The sequence below is a fragment of the Sciurus carolinensis genome, chromosome 3 (genome assembly GCF_902686445.1).
Source record: "Sciurus carolinensis chromosome 3, mSciCar1.2, whole genome shotgun sequence".
In the NCBI taxonomy this organism is placed as follows: Eukaryota; Metazoa; Chordata; class Mammalia; order Rodentia; family Sciuridae; genus Sciurus; species Sciurus carolinensis.
In genome coordinates, this window is record NC_062215.1 from 56,994,760 (window position 1) to 57,013,078 (window position 18,319).

Consider the following 18,319-nt stretch of genomic DNA (forward strand, 5'->3'; position numbering starts at 1 on the left):
CTCTACCACTTGTTCTGGTACTTTGAAGGAAAACTGGAGCGACATAATGGCATACACCAGTTACAGCTACTTGGGAGCCTGAGGCAGAAGGATCCAAAGTTCTAGGGCAGTCTCAGCAACTTAGCAGGCCCCCACCTCAAAAAATAAATAAATAAAAATTTTAAAATTTCAATATAAATGTTTATTTAAAAATTAAAGGAAAACTGGCTAGTCAGAACTGAAGTGGAAGATATTGACTCCTTTATTTATTTTTTTTTTTGGTACTGGGGATTGAATGCAGGGTACTCCACCACCAACCACAACCCCAGCCCTTTTTATGTTCTTTATTTGAGACAGGGTCTTGCTAAGTTGCTTAGAGCCTTGCTAAGTTGCTGAGGCTAACTGAACTTTATATCTTCCTGCCTCAGCCTCCCGAGTTGTTGAGATTTTAGGCATGCACCATGCCCAGCTTAAGTCCTTTAAATTCATGGTTGATTAATTTTTTTCCTTGTCATCTTCGAGAGTAAATTTGACAAGTAGGGATAGGGTGTCAAATGATCATAGATATAAAATATCGGGACTAAACATGCAAGCTATTTTTTTCCCCAGAAAGGAAGCACAAAAGTGTTATTTTTTAAGGTGTGTCCCCACTTTAAAAATAACTTAAATGTGACCTGGAATGTAGTTCAGTTGTAGAGCACTTGCCTAATATGCATGAGGTCTAGAATTTAATCCCATCCACCACCAAAATGACAAAACCAAAAACAGCTGGATTTGTGGCTCAGTGATAGACTGCTTGCCTGACATGTGTGAGGCCCTGGGTTTGATACTCAGCACCACATATAAATCCATTGACAACTAAAACATATTAAAAAAAAGATTTGTTTAAAAAAAAAAGTTTAAATGTGTACCTGGTGGCAGTGTTGTATAAAAAATAGTCTTTCCAACTCTTTTGCTTTAAATTATTATTGCTTCAACTACTTTGAAACTAATTTAAATGGCTGATTAAGCACTTAACTTCTAGGTACTATTTTAGTCTTCACAATAGATTCCTTTTTAAAAATTATCTGTTTATTTTCTTTTACAATATATAACCTTCAGATAGAGTCATCCAGACCCATGGGAAAGGTTTCAGTTCAATAATTGGGATAATTTTTGGTATTAATGTTAGGAGAGTTATGTGCATTTCTGCCAGTATGGCTTCTTAAAATTGTCTACAGAACTTTACTGTTGGGTAAAAGTAGATCATAGCATCTGTCTATGATTTAGTAGAGGTTCCTTTGGATTTAATTTTCATTGGTTTTGGTGACAAATTTTGCACATTGTTCTGTGGGGATTCAGGCTCATAAATTTTTATTTTACTGAACTGAGTATAATGAAATTTCAGTATTTTCATCTTGACAGGCAGAATGGTTGAGAACAATTCAGGTTCCCAGGAAGAAAGGAAGAATGGTCATTTAGCACTAAAGTGAGCATGTGCTTGCCTTGTGTATTTAAAGATGTTTGAAAGGGAAAGGCAAATTTGAGTCTAGTAAAGAACTTCTTGTGAATTGTTAAAGGATAATTAACCACAAAGGTAAATCATGACTGCTGTGCAAATGGAAATGAACATGGCAATCTTTTTATTAATGGATGAAGGAACCAGTAAGATATTAAAAACAGTTCAAAGGAAAAGTCATAAAATATAAACAGACCAATAAGAATGCTGAAATTAATTGACAATTAGATTTACAGTTGCTCAGTTTCATAAGGAATAATCAGCTACATTTCTGCTATGGTGAGATTGCAGTAAATCACTGAGTCGATCTTAAAGCAGGAGACAGCACCATCTTTATTCACCAGCTGGTGAGCCCCCAGCTGGTGGGACCAGGACAGACTATAAGTCTACACTCTTCAACCCCCTCCATGGGCTAGAGTACACCTTTAATAGTCCAAAACCACATTAATCATATGTGGCTGTTTTTATGATTCATAACTACAAATATACATCATGAGATGTAAAATCATAAGCAGAAGGGGAAGTGGGTCAAAACGACCCTAGTTGAGTACAAGTTAAAGAATGGTTACTAACTTCTAAACAGTGAATCCCTGACAGGTACATTGTACAAGAAAAATGGGAACCAAAAAGGGAACAATTTTACATTGCATAAGAATTGCCATTTTATGCTAAGCAACTGTTTGGTTACAGAGGTGGGGTGTTCCCATGGGAGAAACATTTCTTATATGACATGGAGTCTTAGGGTAAAATGGGAGTCTGTTTGGTCAGTGCCCATATAACTTGGCCCTAAACATTTCCACAATTTTCATTTTCAATAAGAATCATTCGCATTACTATCAATATTCTACAACTTACAGAATTATAAAGTAGCTTAAGAGATAATAAAAGATGGATTTAGTAACCCAGAGTGTGTTAGACAGGATACCCAATACTTCTTTTTTGTCCATTTCAGTGTCTTTCACAATCTTTTCCCACAGTGTTCTGAAACTAATCTTTCTCAACCTCTAAACCTGCTTGCCTTGATTGGCCCAAATATCAGTTATGGTTTTAGGTATGGCTTAGGAAGATAATTTATTGTGCAGTCTTTTGTCTCTGAATTAAAGTCACAATCTCTATAAACTTTTGTTGTTGTTGTTGTTGTTGTTACCTCAGAGCAGAGCTGCCTGTGAGGTTGAAGAGTTGTGCTCTGAGGAAATAGTACTTGGCTGGTCCTCTGCTTACCTAGGGCTTTGTCAGGGAAGTTGCATCTGTCCAAAGGTGAAACCCTTACTCATTTTTATGATGGTACCAGATAGACTAGTTATCCCCTGATTTTTGTTGATCTTATTTCTTAGGGTTATAAAAATGCTTCAGTCATCCTGACTGTACATTTTTCTTTCTTTCAGGTTTTCTTACAGAGACTGGAAAAACCAGAGCAAGTACTATTTTTTCTACAGGAACTGAATCTGCCTTCCAAGTTACACAGATCAGAATTATGGTAATTGTCCTGATACCTTCTTTAAGCAATGTTACTACTTTTTTTTTTTTCAGGTAATAGGATTACATTTCAGAGAGCCATATTGTCAGTGTTTTATTGGGTATTTAGTGATTATTTACCTTTTTCAGGCCTGTAGCAGAGGGTAAGCACACGAAGATGGATAGATTTGTGAAATCTGTGTGACTGTAAGGATTGAAAAAGTTAAAGAACACTTCTTGAGATGCCACTTTCTCACTTTTCTATGGCTTAATATATCTGAGTTATCATTTTATTGGTTTGATTTTGTATTAAGAGGTTTGAATTTAACCATATTAATTAAAAACAAAACAACCATAGAATTTGTGTGTGTGTGTGTACTGGGGATTGAATCCAGAGGCATTCTACCACTGAGCTTTTTTTGTCCATTTCAATGTCTTTCAGTCTTTCCTTACAGTGTTCTAGAAACTAATCCCTTTCCCAACCTCCGAACCTGCTTGACTTGATCAAACATCAGTCATGGTTTTAGGTATGACTCAGGAAGATGATCAATTGTGCAGTCTTTTGTTTCTTTGAATTAAAATCACAGTGTCTATAAACATTTTAGTTTTTTTATTGTTGCCTCAGGACTGAGTTGCTGAGACTGGCCTTGAATTTGAGATCCTCCTACCTCAGTCTCCTGAGTTGAAGGGATTATAGTGTGTACCATTATACCCAACGAGCCATAGAACTTTTGCCCTTTTGATGTTCTCCATACTGATCTCTGTTTTCAGGTTCGACGTGGCGGCATTGGTGCCCAGTGTGGGCTGGTTTTTGCCTATAACTCACCTTCTGATAAATTTCACGCAGAAGAACATTTCAAACGGTTTGAAAAATATGACAAATGGAAGCTTCAGGAGCTCAGGCAATTCGTGAAAAGCAGGTAGGGAACACAACAAAAATCTGTGTAGTTGATAAAAATGTACCTATTCTCTAATTGGTGAAATGTGCTTTCTTAATTTTGTAGAAAAGTACCACTACAGTTTTATGGGTTTTGACAATAATATACACATGTTTATTCAACATCCAAATTAAGATATAGCACATTTCAGTGATCCCCCAGAAGTTCACTATCATTTCCCAATCAAGTACTCCACACCTGAGTCACTCACCATTGTGATTCCTATCACCATAGATTTATTTTGTCTATTCCAGAATGTTACATAAGTGGAATAATTCAGTGTGTATCCTTTTATTTCTGCCTTCTTTTACTCAACATGATTTTAATTTTTTTAAAATATTCTTTTAGTTGTCAATGGACCTTTTATTTATTTATTTATTTATTTATTTATTTATTTATTTATTATTTATACGCAATGCTGAGGATCAAACTCAGGGCCTCACACATGCCAGGCAAGTGCTCTACCACTGAGCCACAACCCCAACCCCTTTAATTTTCATCCATGTCATCATTCATCTTTTTTTATTGTTAAGTTGTATTCCATTGTATGAATATATCACAATTTCTTTATCAGTCCTCCTGTTCATGTATAGTTAGGTTACATATAATTTGAAGCACTTAAAAAAATTTTTTTTAGTTGTTGATGGTCCTTTATTTTATTCATTTATTTATATGCAGTGCTGAGAATTGAACCCAGTGCCTCACACATGCAAGGCAAGTGCTCTGCCATTGAGCCACAACCTCAGCCCCTTGAAGCATTATTAATAAAGCTTCCAAGGACAGTTTTCTAACCAGTGGAGGTGGGGGAGAAAAGAAAATGTACCACTAACCCACTATAGCAAATAAATTTTTACTGCTTTATGGTAGCATATGCAGAGATGTGTGTTAAATGTTTATTGTTCCCTACTCCTTTCTTTATAACCAAGGCACACATCTTCAGAATGACTAGGGAATGATACATTCCTGAATTGAGGTCAAGTACCTGGCCACTGGGAAATTTACCCCTATGGTGGGGGGTAAGGGGGAAGTAGAGCAGAGAGGAGAGCGAAGCATGTTGTGGAAGAGTTTCAAAGAAGAAAAATGAGATAGTATGTTTTAAAAGAACTACTCTGGCTTACATTGTGTACAGCATGAATGGAGGAAAGCAATCACAGGCAGGTGGGATAAGAAGCCAGAGATGGGGTGACCTTGACCAGAGTGAAAGCCACAGTAGCCACGCAATAGAGTGAGGTGGACTGAAAAAGAGGCTACTAGAAGGTGAAAGCAGCACCAGGAACTGACCAATTAGGAACAAGAGAAAGAAGACGATTTAAGTGGCATCAAGTCTGGGGATGGGGAGGCATTGGGGCATGCTACCACTGAGTCACATTCTCAATCCACACATGCCTTTTTTTTTTTTTGTTATCAGGGATTGAACTCATGGGCGCTTAACCACTGAGCCACATCCCCAGTCCTTTTTATTTTATTTTATTTTTATTTATTTATTTGCAGTGCTGAGGATTGAACCCAGGGCCTTGTGCTTGTGAGGCAGGCACTCTACCAACTGAGCCACATCTCCAGCCCATTAGTTTTTTTTTTTTTTTTTTTTTTTTTTTGTGGTGCTGGGGATCAAACCCAGGGCCTTGTACATGCAAGGCAAGCACTCTACCGACTGCGCTATCTCCCCAACCCTCCTTTTTATTTTTTTAGGCAGGGTCTTGCTAAGTTGCTTAAGGTTTCACTAGGTTGCTGAGGCTTCAAACTTGCTATCCTCCTGCCTCAGCCTCCCAAGCCACTGGAATTATAGGTATGCATCCTGTCTGGCCCTACACATGCCTTTTAAAAAGATGCTTTCTTTTTTAATAATAGCCAAAAATGACTCCTAATTTGAAGTTTCCCTATCCCACTCTTGGGACATATTACAATAGGTCTTTTCCCTTAAATGAAACTGCTGTCAAACAAGGTCTTTCACATCTTATGCAGGATTTTTCTTTAACCTAAATATAGGCTCAGTCACTATGCCCTTAATGATTTTAGCTCCTGGTTCCAGCCTGAACTACTCTTTTTTTTAAAAATAAATATATACTTTTTAGTTGTAGATGGATATGATACCTTTTTTTAATTTATTTTTATGTGGAGCTGAGGATTGAACCCAGGGCCTCACACATGCTAGTCAAGCACTCTACCACTGGAACCACAACCCTAGCCCCCTGAACTACTCTTAAATCCTGATTAGTTAGCCTGTATATTAACAGTTCCTCTCCAGTGTGGAAATCAAAATGTTAATGTGCACACATCTATCTTCTTCCACATTTTCTTTTCTTTGTTCAAGCATTGGTAAGGCATCATGCTCCAGGGCTGGCTGTTTGGCTGCTATGCTTACTTAAGCAGAATAGCATTCAATTCTTGTTTCCCCGTCCTGCCTACTATGCAGTAAGGTTTAGTGACTGTGGTTGCTTTTCTGTTCTCTGATACTCTTCATAGACTTTTCCTTGATAGTTCCCAAAGAGTAAATTGTAAAATCTTCATATGTATGTGTGGATGAAATTCATTGACGTAGTTTTGGTCTTAGAGAATTCCACCTGTTTCCTTAAGAGTTAATTGTATCACAAAAGATTTGTACCAAGAATAGCTTATGTTACAAGTCCATTTTTTTCCAGAGAATCTACTCTAGATTGTTTTTTTGTTCTTCTTATAATAGTTCCCTGTGTTTGTTGGTGGTATGCATGCAGCCCGAATTACCCTGAACATATCCATCATGTGTTCCTAGCTTGGTAATTGTATCATAGCCAGAATAGGGTAATGTTTTAGGTTGTTACTTGAAAAGATAGCCACCTTCTCCTCCTTAGTTGTTTAATTCCTGGAAAGGGAGTATCATTAAAGACTGCAGTTTTTTAATAGGTGTGCATTTTAAAATTTTTTTATTTATTTATTTTTGAGACAGTGTCTCACTGTATTACTCAGGCTGATCTCAAACTTGTGTGCTCAGGCAGTCTTTCCATCTCAGTCTCCCAAGTATTTGAGACTACCGGCACATGCCACCATTTCCACTTTTTAAAAAGAAGTGGCTCACATTATGTTTCTTCGGCTTCAAGACTGGAATGCTTTCCTGGAAGGATTTCTTATGGAACAGGAAAGAATTCTGAGGCCTATCAAGGCTGGGGTTTTTGGTTTTTCGGAGCTCCAGGGTCTAAAGTGCTCAGGCTTTTCCCCTTCAGTTGTTGCAAGTAACCCAAATCTAGACTGGTCATATGCATATTAGCCAGACCTAGGGAAGAAAACTGAACCTCCCCCTCTCCTTGGTTCTTTCTAGTACTGTACTTGCTTGTATCTTACTCCTGAGAATCTCGGCAAAGATTCCTCACCTCATGTCTCATTCTTCAGATGAGTATTTATTCAGAGAGCACACTTTCATAGTACCCAAATTATATTTGAGTGTTACATAGTTTCCAATTCACAGTTGAGAAGTCCAAGAAATGGAGAGGCAATTACCACCAACTATGTTGTATGTTCCAAGCAGTACCAGGTACCACACCCAGTTCCCAATTGTTTACTGACAGACTTTTTATACAAGCTAAATGCCTCTTAGGTGATGTCTCACTTGACAAACTCTGGAGAATTTAGAAATAGAAAAACGTTTTGTGATTACTCTTGTGTTCACAGGATTGGTTGCTCATCTGATGACCTGGGAGAGGATGATCCTATTGGCTGGTTTGAGCTGGAAGAAGAGTGGGATGAAGCAGATGTCAAGTTGCAGCAGTGCAGAGTTGCCAAAGTAAGCTTTAGGGAATGTGGTTTCATGTGTTTGTCTGCTGCCCTGCTTTTATTCTGTAAACATCATACTGTTTGTGTACCAGCCTTGTGCCAACACTGGAACCTCAGAGGAGGATTGACCCTCAAGGAGTTCCTAGTTAGTGGCAGAGACAGATGTGATATGGGCTAGGATAAAAGGAAATTCAGGGGTCTTTTGCATCCCAGAGGAAGAATATTCTACCCAGCCTGCAGTTCACTAGGGAAGGCTTCCCAGTAATGGTGGTATGCTGCCAAGTGTTAGAAATTGACTAACCATCATCTTTAGCCAGGCTAACATATGTAGAGAAGGGGCATCTCAGGCTGTGAGAGCAGTTAAGTCCACACATATAAATGCAGGAGAAATGGGTTTCCATGGCTGCAAAAGAAGTGGTGACCATCTGGCTATTTAATTTTTTTTTTTTTCACTTCAAGTATAAACCTTATACTTAAGAGAATTCAGAATTATTTTTAGGACTTATACAAAGTAGGTACTCAGAAGATATTTATGTGGTTAAGTAGTAGATTCTAACTTTAAGAAGCAGGCTGAATATACAAAAGATGGACTTTGAAAATAGCCTACATTTGAGCAGATAAGACTGTTTCCTGGGCTCCCAGCAGCACATGGGTTGCATGTATCAGTTGGGGACTTCAAGACAGTTCCTTAGGGCATTGAGGGCATCTGTGTTTTCATCACATAACTGACTTGTGTATTTAAATGACCTTAGTAAATGACAAATATACTTCTCTTATTCTTCTGTTTTTGCCTCAAAGAGGGCCATTTCTCTTATGATGATCTTTACCAAAATCTGACTTAATTTTGCATTTTTATATTTTTTTTCCTGTTTGTGGTAGATACTGGACTTAGATTTTTGTATCCAAAGTAGTGGGCATGAATGGTACCTAATAACTTATTAAAATCTGGAACCTCCCCAGAAAACCCTTTTCCCCACTTTTATCATATTCAGTGGTTCTGAGTCTTCTTGAAATCTCTCTTATCCTTCCTAGTATTTGATGGTGAAGTTCCTCTGCACCCGTCAGGAGTCAGCAGAGCGCTTGGGAGTGCAAGGTTTAAGCATCAGTGGGTACCTCCGACCTGCAAGAGCAGAGGCAGAGCAAAACATCTTCTGTGCCCACTGCAGAAAGGACACAGAGAATGTTTGTGGAGCCACCCTGCTCCTCAGGACCCTTCAGTTCATCCAGCAACTCACTCATGACCTGGTAAGGTTTCCTCAGTTGTTAGACCACATTTCTCTAGGAAAAACAAATGACAGTGTTTAAAGAAATGAACACCAACCAGTACAACTGGGCCTACTTAAACCTTGGCAGTATGAATGTGTGTAACAAGCATCATGCTGCTGTGATGACATTGAAGGGCCAAGAAAAGTGGAATATTGCCACTTACTCTTTCACTGGCATGTGGCCATTGTTGTGAGGTCTCCTCAAATAGACCTGCATACATCTCTTCAGTTCCCTAGCTGTAGGACTGGGTGTGTAGCTCAGTATCTGCTTAGCAAACACAAGGCCCTAGCTCCACCTCCAGTACTTTAAAACAAATAAAAAAAATAAAATAAAGGATCCCAAGCCATGGTTGCCCAGGGGAGGAAGTTAAAGCATGTTAATGAGGTTTTATGCCTTTTTAAGTCTTAAGAGAATTATTATTGAAGTTTAGGTGAATTTTATTTATTTGCTAAAAGAACTAAAATGTCAGGATTTGAGATCATTTGTGGTTTTGGTACCAAATTTTAGAGCCACTAATAAAACCCAGTGACAATTCATTCAATAGAAGATTACTATAAACATCACTATGGAGTACACAGCTCACCTCAGGAATCCAGTGAAGCCCTCTAATGGGTTTATACAGCAGCGTCTACTCCTGGCTTTCATTTTCCTCAGGACACAGTCAGAGGCTGGTGACTCAATGTATATATGACTTGTTTGGTTTCTGTCATCCAAGAGCTCATATCACAGCAGAAAAGAGCAAATTAAAGGGAGAGACCTAGGAATAGCAGGTGGATTTACAACAGAAGTTCAGCCCATTTGCAGGAAAGGGTCAAACAGGTCCTGGACATTAATCACCATCAGGTAAAGACTGATTTATGTTCCAAGTGCTGTGTTATGAAGTCAGGAAGCCTTTGCAGATGTGTGTGTGGTATGTGTGTTAAGAGAGTTATGTGTGTGTGTGTGTGTGTGTGTGTGTGTATACACAAACATACATACTGTACATACACATACATATTTTAGAAAACTTTGTGCCAGAAATAGTTCCTGACAAACTTTTAGTATTTAAGAGTGTCAATTGTATGAGAATTTCACTTGTGTGGAGCCATCTCATTCCTTAACAATGAGAAATAAATGAGGCATTACAATATTGCTCTAAATGCATTTTTCAATTTTGCTTTTTCTGGTCTTTATGATTTTTTAGGTGCAGCAGAAGGAAAGTGGCCTAAAATATAAATCTTTTCTGGATTTTGCGGGTCTTGATTTGAGGATCTTCTGGAATTTTTACAGTAAACTAAAGCAAAAGTAGGTCATAATTTGTTATAAGATGATGAACAAAAGTGAAAACATTGAGTTTTGCTATTCTAAATGGACAGTTTTTTTTTTTTGTTTTTTTACTTTCTACTAGTATATATTATTCTTATTTGGTAGATTTGGTTTTTATTGAAAATAATACCTGAGATTTCTGTGAAATACTTTGAGAAATGCTTTCACAAATGTTTTCGGACTTGACTAACTTCACAACATTTAGGATAAGCAGGTCAAATATTATAGTAGTACATGTTGGGCAGCCCTAATCTGAAATATGCTCCAAAATCTAAAACTTTTTCTGTACCACAAGTGGAAAATTACATACCTGACCTCATGTGATGAACTGCGGTCAAAACACAGGTACACTAAAAAAAAGAGAAAAAACAAACACAGATGCACTGAAAATATTGTATGAATATATCTTCAAACCATTTGTGTAAGGTATATATGAAACATTAAAAATTTAGACTTGCATCCCATCCACAAACATCTCATGCGTGCATGTATTCCAATATTAGAAAAAGTTCAAAATCTGAAACACTGTGGTCCCAAGTTACTCGTTCTCATCATACAGATGAAATGGCAGGATCAGAAATGAATTTCCTTCTCAGTGGAGGGCAGCCTCAGATGAGGTCTGCGTTTTCAGACTCCTAGTACAGTGTTCTTACCATCCTGCTCTTCCTCTTGTTTGGCATTCTTTTTCTGAGCCTGTTGTACAGAGGAGAGTCCTTTATAGACCACTTGTATGGCTTTGGAGGGTGAAAGCAACTTGCCCTTTTGCTCTCTGATGTTCTTTGTCCTTCTGCAGCCCAAGGGAAGAGTGCATCTGTGCCCAAACCTTGCTACTGCGTCTCCTCCAAAGTTGCTTCTCAGTGCTGCAGGGAGATGCGCTGGCTGCCTCTGGGGAGGGAAGGCCTCCAACCCAGCACCCTGAGGGAGTGGAGGCTGCCAAGGAGCTCTACACACACTTATGTGATGGTAGGGATTCGGGGGATTCCTTGAATACAACCCTGCAATGGTGGCACACAGGCCTCTTGGTGGCATAGAGAGGGATCCTGTGATCATGTAAACCAAAAAGGGATTGCTGTATTGGGAAATGAGCATTTCCTTTGATGTTTTTTTGAATTACTATTTCAAGATCCAGATTTATTTCTTTATCAACTGACTTCTTTCTCCTGTTTTCTCCTGTGTTATAGTGAGGGTAATTACTGTCACACTAGTCAGTCTTGATCTCTGTTTTTGGTTTTTTTTTTTTTTTTTTTTTTGGTACCAGGGATTGAACCCAGGGGTATTTAAGCCACATCCCCAGCCCATTTTATTTTTTATTTGGAGAGAGAGTCTTACTAAGTTGTTCAGGTCTTACTGAATTCCTAAGGCTGGCTTTGAACTTGAGATCCTCCTGCCTCAGCCTCCTAATGGATTACAGAACCACTGGGATTACAGGTGTGTACCACCACACCCACTATTCAGTCTTAACCTCAGTTAAGACACTGGGACAAGGCTGATATACTGAGCAGAAGAGAGTATAGTGACAAATTGAAAATGAAACACAGGAACATCTGACAGTATATTTAAGGTTTTGCCATGTTGTGTCTCAAAACAATAGAGAAAAAAATAAAAAGTGACATATATAGTCTTTGTTTTAGTTGAATGTAAACAAACAAAAAATTATTTTGTTATACTGTACAAAAATACAGCCTGTACAAAATAATTCTTTGCTCTGATATTAACTACAAAATGGAGAGTAGTGAGTTTGCACACCAGTTTTTTTAGCAGGTATATATTGTAAGTGAATAGATAGAATATATTAAAACTGATTTCATTGTTCATTGTTATTAGTGATAGATAGGGTGGATGGAGATTCCATGCCCATGGAGATATTAAAACAAGAGATCAGGAACACCCTTCTCAATGGAGCTGCAATCTTCTTTCCTGATCGACAAACTCGGCGAAACCATCTCTTCACTATGATGGTAACTATTATCTGAAAGGACAGATCCCATTCCTAAAGTCTGTTAGGATGAGATCTGTTAGTCTTTGTTCTCTCTGAATATATTGTCAGTTTTAATTTCCCAAATGTTTATTGATACTATGTGTGAAGCTTTGTGTGGGACACACACATATCAAAGAAAAGGGTTCTGTGTTTCATCTGTGTTTCATAACCTGTTACCTCACAAAGTCACAATGTAGTCTCTGTCTTTATGACTTGCCTACAATGAAATTTTTTTTTATTTCCCAATTATGAGAAAGTTTAAAAAGAATACCAAAGTTGACTAAATAGTATAATGACTCCTTCCAGCCCCCAAATGTACTAATCACCTAACTTCAACAATGATGAACTTGGGCTAATCTTATTTTCATTTTTAATATGCCTCACCTACTATTTCTCCCACCACCCAGTATCATTTTGAGATAAATCCCTGATATATGTTATTCATAACTATTTCCATATAGATCTGTAAAGAAAATATGACCAAATTTCAGTCTTTAGCTGTTTTTTTTCATACCCCCAGACCCCTTCTCCCTGTTATTCAGATTCCATACTAGGAATGAAAGATGCTTTGAATATTTATAAGCATTATGTTACAAAATGGAATATCCTATACAAAAATCTGTTTCACTTCTGTGCTACAAGCACTTATCAGATGGCTGAGCAAATGATCTTTTTGCTTGCACATGTCTCACATGGTAAATAGAAAGAGGACATATGACCTCTCAAATGACATTGGTGTCTATTAGCAGAGCAACCCTGTCTCTTTTGCTTTGCCCATCCCCTCAGATAGCAGCAGTGAGGATTTTTTTCCCTTCTCAAGCTGATGAATTGAACAGCTGCTGACCTTTCATGATGCTAAATAGTTCTTTCTTTGGTAATTTTGTTTATTGTGACCTCATCTTAGCTCCCCACTGTCCTGTGTCAGGCAGGGCCCTGGGTCTTAAATTCTCTGGAAATCCCCCATCATGCCTTGCCCCCAGAATAGCCCCATCAGAGGTCTGTTTCCTATAATTGACAGCGTTGACTGTAAACCTTTAAGAAAGGAAAAGTTTGATCCTGCTTAAAAACAGAATGCTCATGAGAAATGCAGTCTTTGCCTTTTGCTCTTGGGATGGCATGCCCAGTAATAAAGACTATATCCTATTGAGGTCCATTATCTGAACATTTGTATCAGGCTATCCTGCAGGAAGGCTTACAATGTTACCTTTGGCAGGGAACCAAAGTCACCTGTCATCTTCTCTGTGAATGGTTGGTTCTGCTCCTTAGAACTGGACCAGGTTTTAGGTGGGTGCTGTATTGTGGTCCAGGCCCTGCTCTCATACTGTGGACCAGTGGATGTGGTATTTCATGCCTCTGTAGGTCTTTGGAATGTCATGGAATAGATTTTTTTCATGTACACTTTCTGGTTTTGTAGAAGAATGTCACTGAGCAAGAGCACAAGCAGTCCCTGCAGCTCACTTTCCGTTCACTGTGCACATATTTTAGGTAAGTTCATAATTTTCTTCAATTGTCAAATATTTCAGATCTTTGCAAAGTCATTTTCTTTAGCTACCTGCTCCTTCCATGTCTTTTGGAATAGTACTCTTTTGGAATAATACTTTTCCTGCTCCACTAGAAAGCCCAGTTTCTGGGGCTAGGAATATAGCTCAGTTGGTAGAGTGCTTGCCTCCTATGCACAAGGCCCTGGGTTCAATCCCCAGCACCATAAAAAAGAAAAAAGAAAAGAAAGCCCAATTTTTGAAGTGAATTGTTAACTAAGTACAAGGAGAATTAAAATACTGGTTGAATAAGAGTCTTGTCAAGAGCTTAATCCAAGTTCAGTCATTATGAGTTAGAGTTGAACCCACTGAAGTCCTCTTTGAGTTCTTTACTTTCTAAGTGAGTTTTAAAGACAAAAACTAAAAAGCCAAAGAGGTTGGGGTTCTGTACTCAAGTGTGTAAACCCAATTACATTAAAACCAACTGTAAAAGCACAGAATTATAGTTCAAGAAGAAAGTGTTCCAGGAGGGAAGACTTGAAGATTCATAGTGTTTTGATTACCAAAGAATCTAATGGTCCTGTGAACTGTGTTACTTGAAAGTATAGGCTTCAAGTAGGGAGGAAGGGAGCTAATAGCCCAAACACCTGCCTGCAAGTAAAACTGAGCCTGATATGGATGACAGATTTACAATGCTGCTATATAAAATGTTTCCAGAATCAAGTAGCAAGGATGATGGAAGAGTCTGGGGCTATCTCTGAACAACATTTGAAGATAGGGAATCATTAGCCTGGATTGTCCATTTAGCAGTCATGAGATCAGGTGTATTTCCTTTTGGTGGCCAAGGTGATTTATTCATCAGACTTATTCCTTAGGATCTCTTCTAAGGCCTGGAGAATTTCTGAGTCTGTGCTTACAGAAGGATATGTGGATAGATAGTGACACAGTCCCAGCTGGGATCATGGCTTATCTTCCTGATGCAAATTCCTCCCATCCCATAGAACTGATACTAAAATCTTGCTGGGTTCTTTTTTAGAACTTTTTAAGATAGAAAATATGAAATCCCCTTCTTGAAACCAAGTATGGTGACTAATTTGTGTCCTTTCAGTGATAAGGATCCAGGCGGCCTTCTGCTTTTACCTGAGAAAAGTGACCTGGCTGACATGAACATCAGTGAAGTCCTGGCAGTCATGAATACCCTCCTCTCTGTTGCTGCTCGAGAGGTATCTCATGGCTTCCTCCCTCTTTTCTTTGGCTCCTGCTTTTAGAGACACATGATATGGTATTCACTATGCCTGTCCTTTATCCCTTATCTACAATATGATTGTATTTTGTTACTAGATGATTATTCATGAATAATAATAAGGGTTTCCCAGCTAACCCCTGTGAACAAATAAGGGGACACTTCCTTACTTGTCCCCTGGTAGTCAGCAAGGAGTAAAAGCACAGATATGCTTGTTAAGACCTCTGTGGAAAAAGAGGAATGAATTTGTATCAAGGGCCCTGGTGATATCAGTCATTGAGCCCAACACATAGTTATATATTTGTGATGTGAATTTGTGGAAAACTGTCTTGACATTTAAAAAAAAACTGATTACTTAGTGAATTTGCAGATGAATCACATCTGAAAATATGATCTCTTTTTCCTGTGTTAATGATAATTTTTAAACTTTGTATTTCTTTTTTTTAACATGAAAGGTTTTGCTTCTCAAAATGTAGTTCATGTTTCTAATGTGCAGAAGCACCCAGAAAAGTGAAAGAAATTTGGATTTCCAGGTCCTACCTCAAGCTACTGATTTGAAGTGTCTAGGGATAGGCTTAAGAATGTGCATTTTTACCAAGCATTCCAAGAAATTTGGAAGAGAGAGAAATGCAGTACAAGGGATCACAAACTACCTCATTGGGCTAAATATGGGAACTAGAGAGAAGAGGTATTGTGATAGGACAATCCACACAACACCCTTGAGGTGTTTAACGATCTGGACTTCAAGGTAATTTATCTGTATCTTGTGATTGAACTTAGTGTCTTTAAATCTTTTTTATTTTTTTTAGTGCTTTTCTATCCTCAAGTTGCTGTTAACAGAGTCATGATTTCATTCATTCCCCACAATCTGGAGCAATAGGCTAGTGAGCAGTTATCCCCCCAAGTTCACTTATGGTGTCCTTACATAGCTTACAGTCTGAATAGGTTATCAACTGCCACAGTCACACTGAAACTGACCCTTATTTAGGCCTAATATTGCTTTAAATCCAGGGTTGGGATTTTGCTGTGGTACCTATATTCTTTAAGCTAACATTAATTCTTTATACTTGATTGGTTCTCTGTTTTCCACTGGCACATTAATTTTCTCTTATTTTCCTTGTGCTTCTGTCTTATTTCTAGACTCTTCTGCCTACCTCTTGTTTTCCTTAAAATTTTCACTTCAGCATATGCTCATCCTTATTTGCTCTCTGCTCCACTTAGCCATTCTAACCTCTACCTTTATTTTTACAATTTCCCATACCTTCTCTTTCTCTTGGAAACTCAACCTAAATTATACTTGTTCCTCAAACCCTTGAAACCTTATCTGAGCTCTTACCCTCACCAGTCCTTCCATTAGTCACATCATCAATGCCATTGGGCAAAAAACTTCAGGGTTCTCATCTTGTTTTTATAGATGCTACTGAAACTTGGGCCATTGAATTCTGAGTCTTATCCTCTTTCCACTAAGCCACACTTAATGTAAGATATATGTGGAGAAATAAGGTGACATTTGTCCAAGGGTATTTGTTACCATTTGGAGAACAAATATTTGTCCTTTTTTCTTCTTCATTCATCTGTGATACTGAGAAAAGTTACAGGTGTCATTGAACCTCATAGGCTAGAGATCACTGTAGCCATTAACAGAATTCCTCGTATTATCATTCATGGAGGCATTTTTGGTTATGTTAAAGACATAGAGTTAGACTAGGGGGAAAATGTAAAGGTGTTCCAAAGTATACCTAGCATGACATTTTTCTCCTAAGTCTGCTAATTCAACAGTATCGCTGAATGCTGCTGTGTATGAAGTCCTGTGCTAGACATAGCAAATACAGTAATGGTGGACACTAGTTCTGAGAGCAAATATGTGATTAGACATTTCTGATCATGCAGCAAGGACTGTGGGTATGGGGTCCTTGGAGGAGTCAGATTCATACCTCACCCTGTCTGGTAGAGCTGGGAGAAGGCTTTTTGAAGAAGGTGGTGCTGGATCTCCATGCAAGACCATGAATAAGGCTTAAGCAAGCAAAGAAGAAGGGTGTGGCTCTGTAGGTAGAGGGAGTGGCACATGCAGAAGCCTTTGACAAGATGGGGAAGAGCAGGTGTTCGAAGAATGGGATTTATAATGGGTGGTGCATTCTGAACATGCTTAGTTCATGGTTCTGCTACTGTTCAGATGTTGAGACTGATTGCACTCAGAGTAGCAGTCAGTGCTGGAGATTTGTAATCAATAAAAACAGGTGATAGGGGGCTGGGGAGATAGCTCAGTCAGTAGAGTGCTTGCCTTGTAAGCACAAGGCCCTGGGTTCGATCCCCAGCACCCAAAAAAAAAAAAACAGGTGATAGTTGAAGTCGTGATTAGAGATAGTATTGTGTCATCCATGCATCTTGAGGTGATCAAGGGACAGCCAGGAGAGTAAGGTAGAGTTGCAGGAAGAAATTCAGGGGAAACAAGCTGAGGGAGAAGATAGAGCCTCAGAGAGGATAGAGGTCAAAGAGCCCCTGAGTTTCAGTAGGAAGGATATGCTCTCCAGGTAGTAACTGGCATTTGAGTGGAGTGGTGTCCACAGAAGAAGCAGAGTGGGAGGAAGGGGAAAGCAAAACCACAGAAGATAGAAGTAACTTCTAAAATTGAGACACACATACAAGAGTATGTGTGGCAAGGTGCCATGGTCCACACCTATAATCCCAGCTACTTGGAATCTGAGGCAAGAGGATCACAAGTTCAAAGCCAGCCTCAGCTTAGTAAGGCCCTTTCTTACAATAAGAAATAAAGAAGGGCTGGGGTGAAGGTCAGTGATAGAGCACACCTGAATTGACTCTCTAGGACCAGCACGTGCACATACACACACTCATGAAGTTGTGTGTGGATGAATGGCTTATAGAAACAACTCTCTGTTTAAGGATTAGAACATAACTAGTATCTTTGAAGTCCAGTCCCCAACCCACATATCTTTTCATGGCTCACCTTCCTCCTTCCTCACCAGGTATAGCCACCATTCTGAATTTTGTGTTCGTCATTTCCTTATTTTTCTTTGTATTTATCCCTACCCAGTGTGTTTATTTTTCCTGATTTTGACCTTTAACAGAATCATATGGCATTCAATCTTTTTGTGGCGTGTTTTGAAATTCATCCATGTTGATATTGTGTTGTTACATGCTTTCCCTGGTGTACAGTATTCCCTTTATGAACATATCACACATTTTTTATCCATTTTTACTTTGGAGGAATTGTTGGGTTAGTTCCAGCTTAAGGCAATTAAGTTCATAACAGTGCCAATACAAGCATACCTAATGGTCCTTCTATGCAAGAGTTTATCTCTAGAGGTCAGGTGACACTTCAGAGAAACTCCCAAGAACAAAGATGATGGTTAAAGAGCCATAGAAGAATGAAGACTTACTTTAAGGTGAGAAAGGTTTAACTGAAAGCTCAGGAGA

At 38.6% G+C, this 18,319-nt stretch overlaps 1 protein-coding gene across 1 annotated transcript in view; it reads left to right on the forward strand.

Moving 5' to 3' along the window:
• Nucleotides 1–18,319, forward strand: part of Zzef1 (zinc finger ZZ-type and EF-hand domain containing 1) — a 108,228-nt gene that overhangs the window by 29,767 nt on the left and 60,142 nt on the right. The window contains exons 10-18 of the mRNA XM_047543262.1: nt 2,863–2,954; nt 3,704–3,852; nt 7,513–7,624; nt 8,647–8,859; nt 10,064–10,164; nt 10,979–11,148; nt 12,010–12,143; nt 13,578–13,648; nt 14,750–14,864. Of these exons, the coding sequence (XP_047399218.1) occupies nt 2,863–2,954; nt 3,704–3,852; nt 7,513–7,624; nt 8,647–8,859; nt 10,064–10,164; nt 10,979–11,148; nt 12,010–12,143; nt 13,578–13,648; nt 14,750–14,864 (1,157 nt within the window). The remainder of the gene's footprint in view (nt 1–2,862; nt 2,955–3,703; nt 3,853–7,512; nt 7,625–8,646; nt 8,860–10,063; nt 10,165–10,978; nt 11,149–12,009; nt 12,144–13,577; nt 13,649–14,749; nt 14,865–18,319) is intronic.